The sequence below is a fragment of the Gossypium arboreum genome, chromosome 6, assembly GCF_025698485.1.
Source record: "Gossypium arboreum isolate Shixiya-1 chromosome 6, ASM2569848v2, whole genome shotgun sequence".
NCBI classification, from domain to species: domain Eukaryota; kingdom Viridiplantae; phylum Streptophyta; class Magnoliopsida; order Malvales; family Malvaceae; genus Gossypium; species Gossypium arboreum.
The window spans coordinates 139,578,011-139,593,251 of NC_069075.1; the positions used below are offsets into that span (position 1 = coordinate 139,578,011).

General features: G+C 34.2%; 1 protein-coding gene across 1 annotated transcript in view; it reads left to right on the forward strand.

The window, feature by feature from the left end:
* Positions 1 to 2,817: 2,817 nt before the first annotated feature.
* Positions 2,818 to 15,241, forward strand: part of LOC108486614 (BEACH domain-containing protein B-like) — a 47,561-nt gene continuing 35,137 nt past the window's right edge. The window contains exon 1 of the mRNA XM_017790753.2: positions 2,818 to 2,992. Within this exon, the coding sequence (XP_017646242.1) occupies positions 2,874 to 2,992 (119 nt within the window). The 5' untranslated portion in view covers positions 2,818 to 2,873. The remainder of the gene's footprint in view (positions 2,993 to 15,241) is intronic.

Consider the following 15,241-nt stretch of genomic DNA (forward strand, 5'->3'; position numbering starts at 1 on the left):
CTTTTACAACCTTAGAAAAAAACGCCCATTAGAGATTAGAACTCATAACACATTTAGATAATTTTGTGTTTACGTTTTGTGTGTTCTTTATTTTTGGGTTTTCGGGGTTTAGTTTTTATCTCTATCTTTTGTACTCTTCGTTCTTTTGCCATTATAGTAAAATTATCTTTGCCCGTAGTTTTTTATCCTCTTTGGAGGGGTTTTTCCACATTAAATTTGTATGTTCAATTTCTCAATTTATTTCGCTATTTTACTTGTTCGCTGCTTAATCGGGTCAAAATCCTAACAATTACAAAATATAAAAACTAAACCAAATAGACTTATATAGTAATGGAAGTAAATTTAATTGATTATTTTCAAAAAAAAAAATTATAATTAGGGACGGGGAATGAGAATTTTTTGGATCAAATCTAAGATCTCATGTTTACAACATAATACTCATGTCACTAGATCAAGAGATTATTCGCTTTTTTTCATATTTTTGGTTGATCAATCTTAGTAAAAACTCTTTGTTTGTGATTTATTATTCATAGAATTAAGTATGGGTCAATAAATTTAATACTTACAATGGTACGATAAATTGCACTTTCAAATGAAGAACACAAGTTCAAATTTTGGAAACGACATTTTTAGGATGGGCAGTCTCGAAATTCAAAATGGATAACTAAATGTGCCTTTTTATTGTTGAGGGTGAGTTAGCTCCATTCGGAAGAAGTCTTTGAAGTATAGTCTGTTGGGTAGCCAACCAGACCCCCAACAATCAAAGGTATCCTCAATCACCGCGAAGAGCGTGAATGGTTCAGCTCAATCGCCCGGGGGGAGGAGAGGATGCGACCTGCAAGAGCTCACGGGGGAGTTGTTAGTATTTTGCATAATATTAATTATGGAGAATGTGTGTGGGGGGATTCGAACTGCCAAGGCTTAAAGGCATCTTTCGTAACGTATACAACTCTCCATGAAACCTAGAGACAAAACCTCAACATGAAGACAATATCTTCAATTGTTAGGGATTTAGTCAACAGCTCGACAAAATACAAATTGCTTCACTATTGATATTGTTTCCTTATTCTGTGATTAAGAATACATTACTGCCTGAAAAACTACATATATATGTGATAAGATATTTGTTTTTGGATAAAGTAACATTCATTTTTGGGTCAATTTAAGCAAATATCATTAAATTATTTAAATTCTATATTGATCCCTAACATTTAATTGAATCTTTAGATTATCAGCATTGTAACAATCAAACCTTTCTATTAGATTAATTGTTAATTTAGCCATTAAATGCGATTCAAATATGATATACAATATATTTAAAATAAATATATCAAATTGTAAACTTGTATGTGCCTATCACAATGAGCAAAGATAGAAATTTTTTTGAGCAATGAAGTTGAATTATAAAAGTTTATGAGAGCCAAAATGAAAACTTACTATTATATTAGTTTATATTTTTACTTTTTAGAAGGATTAAATTAAAATTATATTATATTAGGAGATCAAAATGTAACTTTATGATGTATTAATATATCCAATTGCAACTTTTAGAGAAACCTAAAGTATATAAATTTTTGTTTTAGACAGGATTAGGGCTCCTACTAGCCCTTACCCATTGCATAAACAACTTAGAACTAACATAGAAAAAGCCAACCTGTAATGCTATTTCCTTTGTACTATGTATGTAAGAGGTATACATATATTTACAATTTGATTTGCAAGTTTTTAATATACTCCATGCCATATTTGAGATATCATTTAGCATTTAAGCTAAGAGCTAGATCGGTGGAAGGACGTGATTGATATGATATTTAATATATTGAGGATTCAATTAAAATATTTTAAACTTCAAAAAGAAATTTAAAATATTTGCAATAAGTTGAGGATTTCTGGTGCAATTAATCCTTTATTTATTATTTTAAAATGATAAAGATAGCCTACATCAAACATGAAGAAAGCAACATTTCGTCGTAAACTAAAGAATCCGAATCTCTAATGCATCCATCAAGATGATGAGACCAATTAACTAAAGACAACGCCGCCGTATATTTCAAGTGTTTTAAAACGACATCGTCTAAGGCCAGATGAAGTTCTGTTAGACGTTCTATTTTGTTTTATTTTATTTTATTTTCTATATCGTTAAACGAACTTGAAGATATTCTTATTCCACCTTTGTTTCTATCCCCCCCCCAATTTTTCTCTCTATTTTCTTTTATTCACTCATTATTTTTTTTTATTCCTCACTACATTGTAAAAAAGCTAACGAAACAAACTCAGATCGAGAATGATAAACCCTAGAATTCAAGGCATGGCTCGAGCCGTTTGATTCAGTTTGGTATAGCCATCTTTTCATAATTAACAATTGCTTTATTTTTTCGTATTTAATTTAAGTTGATTGAATTTTTGGCAAATATTGATGAGATTCACTTCAATATTTCTTTTTCCTGTCAATATTCTTAATCTCTTATAGCGTGTTTTTTGAATGTTCGTCATTTTAAAGAATGTGCATTGGCTTCCACTTGATCATTCTCTGTAATTTAATTTTCTTCGTGAAAAATGTAATAGCTGGGGTTGATATTAGTTGATTAAAATGAATTTATCTTTTATATATATTGGCATAAAATTTTATGTAAAGAAGAAGAAATTGGAACTTGATGATAACAATTGTTTAAACAAGAACAAAGAAAAGAAAAAAAATGTTTCTAATTATTTATATATTGAATTTAAAACTATCTAGTTTACTATATTGAAGCATTTGAATGTGGTTTAATTGAACAGTTGGGTTGATATTGGCGGAAAGTAATGGTCTGGAATGGCCATTTGTTTATTGATTGTTGAATTATGAAGCTGCAATTGTTGCATTGGCGGGAAGCATGAACATTGTGAAAGGTGTTGCTGACCTTATTCGTCGGTCATCTAGTGGTCACACTGGAGAATCGCCAGGGTCACAAGGGGAGATGCTGTCTCCTCTTACTCCAAGGATTCGCTTCAGGTATATGATGCTAGCTGATTTTTATTATCACACATGATTCAGTAATGTGTACTATAATGGAGTTTCTGAGTGAGTAAAATTTGAAAAATGTTTGAGCACTTTTGTATAAACTTATTGTTGAAAAAGTTGATTAGTGTTGTGTGCAAGAGAATAAGAACAAGTCACAAGGGCGGTGAACCAAAAAATTCTCCTAAGAGCATGGATTTACCCTTGTTGGATCGTGTCCTTTCTTGGATGAACCTAGGTAGAAAGGATAATGAAGGCTCTTTAGGAGAAAAATTGCCAGCAAAATAATTTCATATTTGCATTGATTGGACTTGGTCAAATTTTATCTTCTTAATCCCTTTATTCTTGTTTCTATTAGGCCTTTCAGATTCTTTGTTGTTTGTCTTCTATTATAGACTTGACCAACAAATGTATCCTAAGCTCTCTCCCTAGAGAAAGAGATTGTCATCAAGCTTGAATTGAGGGTAAGCATTTTGGAATTCCGGAATAGTTTCCATGTAGCATCAACTGTGATCATGGCTTGCCATTGCATCAGAGTTTCCCATGTTCCACGACTGAGGTATGATCACAAAGCATACTAAGGTTAGGGAATTATTTTTCCATCCAGTAGTGGGGTCAAACTAGGAATGGAAGTTGGGGGGGTCTTCTTTAAAAACTTTGAGGAGAAATACATGAAACACATTATGGAGCTTGCTGGTAGGCGAAGGTTCCAATTGATGGGCCACAGGGCCGACTCATTGTATGATTTGGAAAGGTCTATAAATATTAGGTGAGAATTTGGAGTGTACCTGACCTTTCAATGAAGTTTACTGTTAGGTTGTAGGCAGAACCAAATCTATTCTTTAGGAGAAATTCAAGATCACGGTGGCCTTAGTCATAAGTGGTCTTCATGTGATTCAGTGCTTGCAATAAGTAATATCAAATTATAGTCAACATTTCATCTTTTTTTTATTAATGTTTGGTCCACTACATCTACTTGCGAAAGCCTATGATTGTAAGGAAGTAAGCGAGGAGGGTTGCGACCATAGACTACTTGAAAAGGTGAAGTTTTGAGGGTTGTGTGAAAAGACGTGCTATAGCAATATTCAACTAAGAAATTAGTTGATCCCACTTCGTGGATTATCTCTTACGAAACAAAGAAGATACATTTCGACTATGTGGTTGGAAACTTTCATCTGAGCATATATTTATGGATGATAAGCAGAAGAGAAATAAAGTTGAGCATTGCATAATTGAAAACTTTCTTCCGAAAAGTGCTGGTGAAAACATCTTTATCACAAACAATTGATTAAGGTAAATTGCGTAAATGAAAAATCTGCAAAAAGAAAAGGTGAGCAATAGTAACGACAATGTATGTATAGGTCGTAAATATGAAATGTGTATGTTTGGAAAATTTATCAACCCTAACAAATAGTAATGACTTCCCTCTGGTTTTGGCAAGCCATCAATGAAGTGCATTGGGATGTAATTGTTTTACTTTGGTCATTTGGTAGGTGGGGCCAGATGCCACAAAAGCTTGAATATCCATCTTCATGCCTTTCCAATAAAGGTCTCCACGAATTTGTTAGAGAGTTTTTTGCACTCCTTCCTCTATGCTGCCAACTAATATTGTAATAGTAACAAGAAGGAAAGTGAGTAAGAGACATACGTTCATTTTTTACATCATTAGCCCCTCTCTAATGGTCTAACAAGTATTAAGAGCTTCTTGCTCAATTTCGGTACGCATCTCTTTGAGAGTGTCGAAGGCATTTATCTCTTCTCAAATTGAAGGACCGATACTGCATCAAGTATGACTTTTCTTCATCTCAGTGAGATAAGGCATTGGTTACCTTGTTGAGTTTTACTGCCTTGTACTCAACTTTGGGAATTGAACCAATGTTGTGGGAAAGTAGTTAACCATCGCTCTAACAACTATTTGAGGCTGTAGTGATATGTTTGTATGAGAAAGGCAAGACACCACAATTAAGGTCTTTAGTTTTGGACTGCCTTGGCTAAGTCCTATTAATTTCTCTCTCATAAGTAGGTAACTTGAAGCAGTTATATTGTGTCTTTGTTGCTGTAGGACAGCTTCAATTCCTTTTCCTGAAGTGTCACACTCTACCAAAAGGGTGTTTGTGAAATTTGGCAGCTTAAGGACAGGGCAACAGAAAAGGTAGCCTTGAGTTGAGGGAATGATTCTATAGCTTCGGTACTCAAATGGAAAGAATTCTTCTTTGGTAAATTGGTTTAGGGTGCTACTAATTGTCTATAATCTTGAATGAATTTCTATAATATCCAGCAAATATAAGGAATCCTTTAAGAGCTTTGGTGGAATGTGGTTTGGGCCAATCTCTTACTATCTTGATTTTTCCAGGATATGTTGAAACTCCACTGGCTGCAAAGATTTAAAAACTGAGTTGATAGTTGAAACAGTGGAATTGTTGGTTTTCGGTTCAATTGGAAAATTTTAGTGGATTGAGCTATACTGCCTTTTTACTTTGCTCGGACTTTGTGAGAATGGAAACTATCAAAATAATGGGAATTAGGTTTTATTGCAAATTATTTATCAAAATGGCAACAATATCAACAAATTATGGGAATTGTGAGATACACTTGTTGCTAAATTTTCCACTTAACCATGTTTAAAGCATGAAGAAACTAATAAAGATAAATTCATCAATATCTTTTTGATCTCCCTACCTCAATTCTTCTACTTTTTTCTTGGTTTTTTATTCCCTTATTTCTCTAGTGCCCAGCTTCTATCAATTTCCTAGGTTTAATCCTTATTCTTGTGAGGAACCTCTATCTCCAATCTTCTTTCCTTATTCCTTTTCTCTTTTTTCAATTCAATTTTCATCCAATTTACACAAAAATGATTGACAATAGGGTTTTTGATAAGGAAGAACTAATAGGTTTGACAATAGCTAGAAAGATTAGTTGACTTGGGAGATATTTTAAACCCTAATATTTTGGGTAGGGGATAGAGATGAGTTAAATGCCTAAATTTTAAGGTGGAGACTCAAATTAGAGGTTAATGATAACATTATCCATGGTTAGTGGGCTCGAGATATACTTAACGGGTTTAGAGCTTATTAGTTAAAAGTTAAAAAGCCCAAAAGTAATAAAAAAAATTCAAAAGCATTTTTTTAAAGGTTTAGTATTTGGTACACGGGCAATTACTTTTTTTATTCCATAAGCAGCCTTGAAAACTTGACATGTGTCTCTTTTTTTACAATATTTATTTATCTTTAATATTTTATCATACTCCTATAGGACACTTGTCAACCTTTTGACCCTGCTTCTAGAGTCTAAAAACTCCACTGGCAGGGTACCAAATAATTTCCCTTTTTTAAATTGGTTTCCTATGTTAGTTTGAATATATCTAATTAATTGCTGAACCTGTCGATTCCTAGTTGAATCTGTTAAACCGTCCGGTCCCGTTTATTTTCAACATCATTGACTAGCTGAATAATGTGCCCCAAGTATGTCACATGTTTAGCTCCAAATGTGCATTTAGTCTTTTTCAAGAATAAGTGATGAGCACCTAAGTGTTCCAAGACTTTCTTGATGCGTTGAAGATGTTTCTCTCTAGACTTGTATATTAAAATATCATCAAAGAAAATGAGAATAAGTTCTCTTAGATAGGGTTGAAATATCTCATTCATCAATGCATGAAAGGTTGGGGGGGCATTTATCAATCCAAATTATATGATTAAGAATTCAAAGTGACCATGGTTGATGTGAAAGATAGTCTTTTCAATGTTTGTCAGTTCATTCTAGTTTGATGCTAACTTGATTTGAGGTTCAATTTAGTGCAAAGTAAAGCTCCATGTAATTCATCTAGTAGTTCTACCACTATAATTAGAAATTTGTCCTTCATAGTTCAAGCATTCAATTCTTTGTGGTCTATGCAAAATGTCCATATGCCATCTTGCTTTTTAACGAATAGGGTTAGTGAAGAGAAGGGAGATGTATTGAGTTGGATAATTCCTTGGCTCAACATTTCGGTACACTGTCTTTCAAATTCATCTTTCTATAGATAATTCTAATAAGGGTAAGCCACCACAATCCCTGATCTAGAAGCATACCTATCTTGTGGTTACATGGCCAAGTTGGACAAAGCCTAGTGAGCTCTTGGAATAATTTGGAAGTTCTGGCAGCAAGTCTTCTAATTCATGGGTTTTATTTGTGGCTCTTATTGTGCAAATTCTAGGCTAGCTATTTGTTGACTACCAATGCAAACTCACATGTTCTTCATTTAACTCAAAACCCATGGTTAGAAAAGAAAAATCACATGATATTTGTAACAACCAAATTTTTCAGTGGTAACGAAAAACAGTGATTCGAGATTACAAAATCCAATGAGTAAGTTTAGAAATTTTAATAAATAATAATTATAGGCCAAGCGCGAATTTAAAAGAATTTTTGAATTAGTAAATTTTGCGATTTTAAAAGAATTAATCAGGTAAATTGGGTTGAAAACAAGGTATCGAGACCTTAAATTCATAAACCGAGCTATAAATATTTTTAGCAATATTTATGGAGTGTTAGTAAGTCAGTATTAAAGTTTCGTCAAGAAATTTTAAGGTTTTGGTAGTCAATTGGGTAAAAAGGACTAAATTGAATTAAGTGCAAAATTATGAAATGTGATTAAATAGCTCTAGTAATAATTAAAGGACGACTAAATAGGCAATTAAACACCCATTATTGGGTTGGACGGCATGTGTGTGCAGGAAAAATAAAAATCAAGTGTGAACAAGGGGCAAAATTGGAAATTTTGCAAATTAAGCATATAAAACAAGACAAAATTGAAAAATCTAGAGATATCATCATTCTTATTAAGCAAAAACGCCATGGGAGGTCTGAAAGTTGCTGTTTTTTATAGTTTGACATATGTGAGTTCAATTCTTGCCCTTTTCTTTGAGATTTTTATGTTTTTGTGACTTTTACAATTAGGTCGAAGTGTTTAATTCATTAGTTTTTGATTTTATGGACAAAATTGAAAGCTACCATTGATAAGTGTTGGCTGTTTATGATGAACTAAAATAGATTTGAAGCTTTTACTTTGTTGTTTGATGATTTTATGAAGTAATTTCAATAGAAATTGATTTTAGAACCTAATTGTGAAAAAGTTGTGAATTAAGGTTTAGTGTTGAAATTCTGATTTTTAAAGGTTGTGTAATAGTTTAGAATGATGGAATAAAATGTTAATTGAGAAAAATTAGCTTAAGTGATGGGCTAATTGAGCAAGGACTGAATTGTATGACCAGTGAAATTTAAAGGAAAAATGGTAATAAACATCTTGAACTAAAACAGTTTTGGACAGCAGCAGTAGGTTAACTTTGAAAAATCACCATAAATTGTAGAAATTGAATCAGAGGATGAAAAAAATATTGAATTAGAGATTATTGAGTCTAGTTTCTTATAGAAGAAACGGTGTAAGCAATTGAATTGTAAGTTATGAGATATAATAAATTTTGTGAGACAAGGTCAGAATGAATTCAGGTTCCCCTGTTCTAACTTTGGAAAATCACAAAAATTTGGAGAAAACTAATTAGAGGCTCAAATTTTTAGAATCCATAATGAGTCTATTTTTAAAATAAACCAACAAGAACATTATCCGAGTTCTGTACTATGAGATAATTAATTTTAAGTGAAGAGAGGTCAGAACTATCGGATAGTGAAACAAGGGAAACTTTAATGAATAAACTGTATTAATTGGCTAAACCAAAAATTCTGAAAATTTTATGGTTGAAAGATATGTGAGTCAAGTTTCAAGGAAAATTTACGGATCTTAATTTGGATCTCTGTAGCTCAAATTAAAAATAATTTAGTGACTATGACACGAATGGACAGCTTTAAATAAATTTATAAGTAAATAGTGAGATCATAGATAATGTTACTTATAAGAATACTATATACATTTAGGATGTGGAATGGAGAGGAGGAGGAGGAAAATAAACATATGAATTTTCAGCTGTAAGGGTTTTGTTGGGTTTTTCACACAGGAAGAAAAACATAACTAAGTTATCTGGATAAAATATGAAGCTCTTGTTAAAGCTAGAGCAACAAAGTAATTATTCCGGATGAAATATGAAGCTCTTGTTGAAGTTAGAGCAACAAGGTAATAATTCCGAATGAAGTATGAAGTAAGTTTGAGATTCAAAAACTTAGGAGTTGTAACCAAAAGAACAAAAGCAAATGGGATGAAAAATTTAGAGAAGTATTTCATATTTCATCCGGGTAACATACATACTGTTGTTTGTTGCCACCTTTAATAGGTTTACATTTAAAATGGATAATTTGTATATTTTAGACTCAGGGACTAAATTGAATAAAATAAAAACTGTAGGGGCAATTTTGCAAAAATGTCAAAAATGACCAAAATGAAGGAAATGAATTGTTTTATTATTTAAATTATAAAATTGAATGAAACTATTAATTTAGATCAAGATCGGGTGAAAACATGTTTTAGGGATTAAATTAAAAAGTGTTGAAATTGTGGAAAATTTTGTTATTTTATAGAATTTATGGGTTTTTATCAATATATATAAGAATAATTAGGTTCAAAACAAGGATTTAATTATAAGAACTTTATTTTTCTTTGCCTAAGGATGAAATCGTCATTAATCAAAAGTTTAGGGGTAAAATGGTAATTTTGCCTAGAGATTAACTGAATGTATTAGAATATGAAATAAATAAAAATGATGATCAAATTTATTTATAAAGATTCGGGTGGCTCAAATATGAGACTTGAACGTGAAAAAGAAAAAGTTTTCAGATTAGTAAAACTATAAATACGAATAAGCAATGAAGTAAGTTCGTGCAACTTGAATTGAGTTATTGAATGTTTAAATTATACATTTATGTGACATGAATGTGAATTAAATGTTTAAATGCATGTTTTGGGCTTTAAGGGCCCAATAGAGGGACATTATGATTATTTTCGAATATGAATAATAAATTATTCGTAATTATCTCGAAAATGCTCAAGAACTCGGTAATGCCTCGCACCTATTAAAGAACGGATACGGGTAGAAGGTGTTACAATATTAGTCCTAAATCCAACCATTTTATGCTAAAACAACATCAAACCAATATAGTGGAATGACAAAAAAATGGTAACAAAAGAGTGTTGGGAGACTGAAGTTTATGGACTTACAAACTTGAAGCTAGGTATTTTTGCACCATTTGCCACTTTCACCTTCATACAAGTTGCTTTGTTGATTAGAAGTTCCAATTTCTTGGCCACATTTTCACTTAAAAAATTATATATGTTGCCTAAATAAACCAGAATTTGTGAGAGGGTAGTTCTAAACTTGTGCTAAGAATTGCATGGTTTTTGAATGTTGAACTCCTATGATTGCATGAATGGATTATTTCATCTAGGTTAATCTTCTACTTCTAGGCAAAAAAGGTTTTTTGCACTGATGCTTAAAAGTGTAAGGTTCGTTGCAATTGAAGCACCACCCTTAGACTTGCATTTTTCCATTTCAACTCGTGTCAAACAATTAAAGATAGGTTCCTTGGTGCTACCTATGCTCGAGATTGAGGCTAATTTTGCTTGGGCTAAATTTGTAGTCCACATTGCAGGAATAGATGGTGTGAGAAGGCCCTTGATTATGTCTAACTCTTGGTTAGTTATGGTTTCTTCTTAGGCTGAGCCAAATTTTGTTTTCTTTTGAAGGCACAAGCCAAACTCATTATTGTAACTAGATTTTGGGGACACTGAAGTTTGACTTCTACTCTTATAATTACTTTGACAGGCTTCTGGTAAAATTGTCAACTTACTGATCTAGTTGGATTGAAATGGCTTGAGCTAATAATGCCACGAAAATTTCCTCAACTAATCATCAACAATGTCTGATTTGGAAAAGGTTGATGAGTTCTCCTAATCATTTGCTCCTTAATAGTGGACCAAGCCTTAAATCGTTAGTATTCTTTGAACAACACCTAAGGTAAGGTTGGGCCTCTCCTATCACGTGGAATGATGCTAATGGAAACTTATGAATATCATTAGCGCACTGGTTATTAGAAAGCTACTGACATATTTAACAAGCCCAAAGATCATTAGTACCGTTACAGATGGGAAAATCAAGTTTGGTGTGCTTGGGAATGAAGTTTGTTATCTGAATCCTAATGGGTCTATCATCTTGGTCAAGATGGTGTCCTTGGCATCTAGAGCTTACTGCCACATCCCGGGTTGTTGCTGGTTGAATAAACATAGGATTTGATTGGACAACTCTTCTAGACGACCTTCTCTTTTGTATATTTGTGTCCTCCATTTCCTCATATTATAAATTTCCTAGGACTATCAGCTGCTTTGATACCAAATTATTGTGTGCATGAGAATAAGCCCAAGTTACAGGGTGATGAACCTAAAGATGATGATGGATTTTCCCTAGTTGGTGCTATGTTCCTTCTTGGACAAACCTATGGTGGAAAGGATAATAAAGGATCTTTAGAGAGAACTGTTGGAACAATGGCAGCAACTTTGCCAAGAATTAAAACAAAGATCAGAAAAATGAAAAATGAGAGAAAAGAGTTTGAACAAAGCTATAACAGATAGTTCATTTCATTAAAAAATCAAATATATGTGAAGGTTACAAAAATAGACAGTTACCTAACAATGTAACTGCTTCCACTAATAATCAACTAATACAAGTTAAATTTCAAACTAAAGCAAGTTGATATATCAGCTATTACATCCATTACATCAAAAATTTTACTAACTTAGATTACAAATTACAAACAAACTAAAGCTGGTTACATTGGAACAAAAAGAACAAAATGGTCCTAAGTTGGTTGTCAGATTCGGTTCGCTCCTTCTTTGGTGCGCTTGCTAACTTGTTGGCCATATGTTGCATTGCAGGCCAATGCTCAACACTCCTCCTTGGACTGTATGCAACACATACCAATCTTGTTTCTTAAATTCTCAAACCTTGCTGTACTAAGTGGCTTAGTCAAAATATCAGCCAATTGGTCTTGTGAGCTGCAATGAACAAGGCTAACTTTTCCTGTTTGCTCTGCTTCTCTAACAAAATGAAATTTGATTTTAAAATGCTTAGTCTTCCCATGGAAAACTGGATTTTTAGCAATAGCCACTGCTGATTGATTGTCAACCTTAATTTTAGTAGGCTCAAGTTGCTCTTCATTGAGATCATATAGCAACTTCCTAAGCCAAATGTCTTGATTTACTGCTGCTGCTGCTGCTGCAATGTACTCAGCTTCAGCTGTAGATTGAGCAACTGTTTGTTGCTTCTTTGAACTCCAGTTAAATACTGAGCCAAGTGTGAAGAAGTAACCCGAGGTGCTTCTCATGTCATCTGCAGAACCTGCCCAGTCACTATCTGAATATCCCACAAGTCTAAGCTTATTTTCCTTCTTGAACATGACACCAAGCCTCAAGGTTCCCTTAATGTATCTAAGTACCCTTTTTGCTGCTTTGAAATGAGATGTGTCACAATAGTGCATGAATCTAGACAACAAGCTAACAACATGCATAAGGTCAGGTCTAGTTGCTGTCAAATAGAGCAAACAGCCAACTAAGCTTCTGTACTCCTTCTCATCAACTCTCACTTGGTTTCCAAGGCTGGTCAGCTTCTCTCCTTGAGCCATTGGTGTGCTCACTGATTTGCAATTGGACATGCAGAACTTGTCTAAGATCTTCAGGGAAAAAACATACTGGCTAATGAAGATTCCTCGATCAGATTGGTTTACTTCCATGCCAAGGAAGTATGTCATGGCTCCCAAGTCAGTCATATCATACATTTCCTTCATTTGAGTCTTGAAGTCATTGATCAGATTGGTTCTGCTTCCAGTCACTAGCAGATCATCTACATAAACTGAAATAATCAACAGAGTTTCATCTTCAGTCTTCTTTACATAGAGTGTTGGTTCACTCAGACTTTTCTCGAACCCAAGTCTGCACAAGTAAGCATCAACTCGATCATACCAGGCTCTAGGTGCCTGTTTTAGACCATACAAGGCTTTCTTCAGCCTATAGACTTTGTTCTCTTCTCCTGGAACTTTAAACCCTTCTGGTTGCTCTATGTAAATTTCCTCTTTCAGAAAACCATTCAAAAAGGCTGACTTGGCATCCAATTGGTGAATCTTCCACTGTTTCTGTGCAGCCAAGGCAAAAAGAAGCTTGATTGTGTTATGCTTAGCTACTGGAGCAAATGTCTCCATGAAGTCAGTGCCATACTCTTGACTATAGCCCTTTACCACCAATCTTACTTTATATTTGTTTAAAGAGCCATCAGAGTTGAATTTGGCTCTAAAAACCCACTTGACACCTATGAATTTCTTCTGATCTGGCCTCTCAACCAAGTCCCAAGTTTTATTCTTTCTGATCATCTCAAGTTCAGCTTCAATTGCCTTCTTCCAGTTTCTGTCCCTTGCAGCTTCTTCATAGCTTGAAGGCTCAACTATGGCTACATTACACCTATGGTAGATGTCAGTAATGGTTCTGGTTCCTCTCACAGGAGGATCATCAATGTTTGCACTTTCTGGTTCATTCTTAACTAGCTCTAAATTGATGTCAAGTTATTCTTCATCAATCTGACTTGCATCTGAACCTTCCCAATTCCAAAACTTTTCCTCATAAAATTTGATGTCCCTGGTCACTACAATCTTCTTTGTTGATGGATCAAACACTCTATATCCTTTTTTGGTACTGCTATAGCCAACAAATAAGCCAAGGGCAGACCTTCTTTCTAGTTTGGTTCTTCTTTCAGTTGGAATGAGTGCATAGCACATGCATCCAAACACCTTCAGATGGGAAACTAATGGTTTAAGCCCATACCATGCCTCAAAGGGTGTTTTGTCTTTTACTACTCTTGTTGGAAGCTTATTCAACAGGTAAACTGAGGTGTTGACTGCTTCTGCCCAAAATCTGCTTGGAAGTTTGCTTTGAAACAGCAGACATCTGGCCATATTCATTACTGTCCTGTTTCTCCTTTCACAAACTCCATTTTGCTGTGGAGTATAGACTGTGGTTAGCTAATGATGGATCCCTGTATGCTCACAAAGCTTTTGAAATCTTTCAGATAAGTATTCAGCCCCATTGTCAGTTCTTAATGCCTTGATTTTACAGCCTGTTTGGTTCTCCACTAATGCTTTAAACTTGCTAAATGCTTCAAATACCTCAGACTTTTGTTTCAAGAAGTAAACCCAACAAAGTCTGGTAAGGTCATCAATGAACAACACAAAATATTTGCTGTCATTCAAAGAAGGTGACTTCATTGGTCCACAAATATCAGAGTGCACTAATTTAAGCATTTCTCGAGCTCTCAAACTTGGTTCACTGGAAATGGCAATCTGGCTTGCTTACCAAACTGACAAACATCACAAACACTGTCACTTGCTTCCACTTTAGACATATCCTCCACCAAATTCTATTTTTGTAACAGGTCAAGTGATCTGAAATTAACATGGCTTAATCTTCTATGTCATAGGCCAGCATTATCAGTCAAGTTTACATAAACTTTGTTTTCAAGCTTATTAACATCAAGCATGAAACATTTATCTACCATGCCTACTGTAATCAATTCTTGACCATGAGAGTCCTTTATAACACATGAATCATTTTTGAAAACTAGGGAATACCCTTTTTCAACCAACTGACCAACACTCAGCAGATTCTGATCAATATTAGGCACAAAGAGCACATCTGAAATTATTTTGTTACCTGAACAAGTGCTGACTAAAACACTGCCTCTGCCTTTGGCTTCAATCAGCTCACCATTGCCAATTCTGATTTTTGAGACATAGCTTCTGTCTAGATCCTTGAACAAACTCTCATCACCTGCCACGTGGTGTGAGCAGCCACTATCCACCAACCAATTGCTTTTGACTCTGCTTGAAGATGCAAAGTCGGAAGCTGTAAACACATGCTCCTTCTGAGCTTGAAGGTCTTCAGTAGCTTGAGCTTGAATCTGCTGCTGTGCTGGTACCTTTGGTTTATTTTTACAAACTTTCTCAACATGGCCAAACTGTTTGCAGCTCTTGCATTGGATGTCTGGCCTAAACCAGCAAAACTTTTCAGAGTGAGTGGTCTTCTTACAATAGACATATGGTGGAAACTTTTTCTTGCCTGAATCTTTCCTTGGTTTATCCCTCTTGTCAAGCCAAGGCTTCTTACCTTTCTGACTTGTGCTTGAATTTTCTTTGGCCTTTGCTTGGAAGGCTCCTTCAAGATGGTCTTCTTGCCTGTTGGCCCTTTTCTGCTCCAAAGCATAAAGAGAGTTCACCAACTCAGAC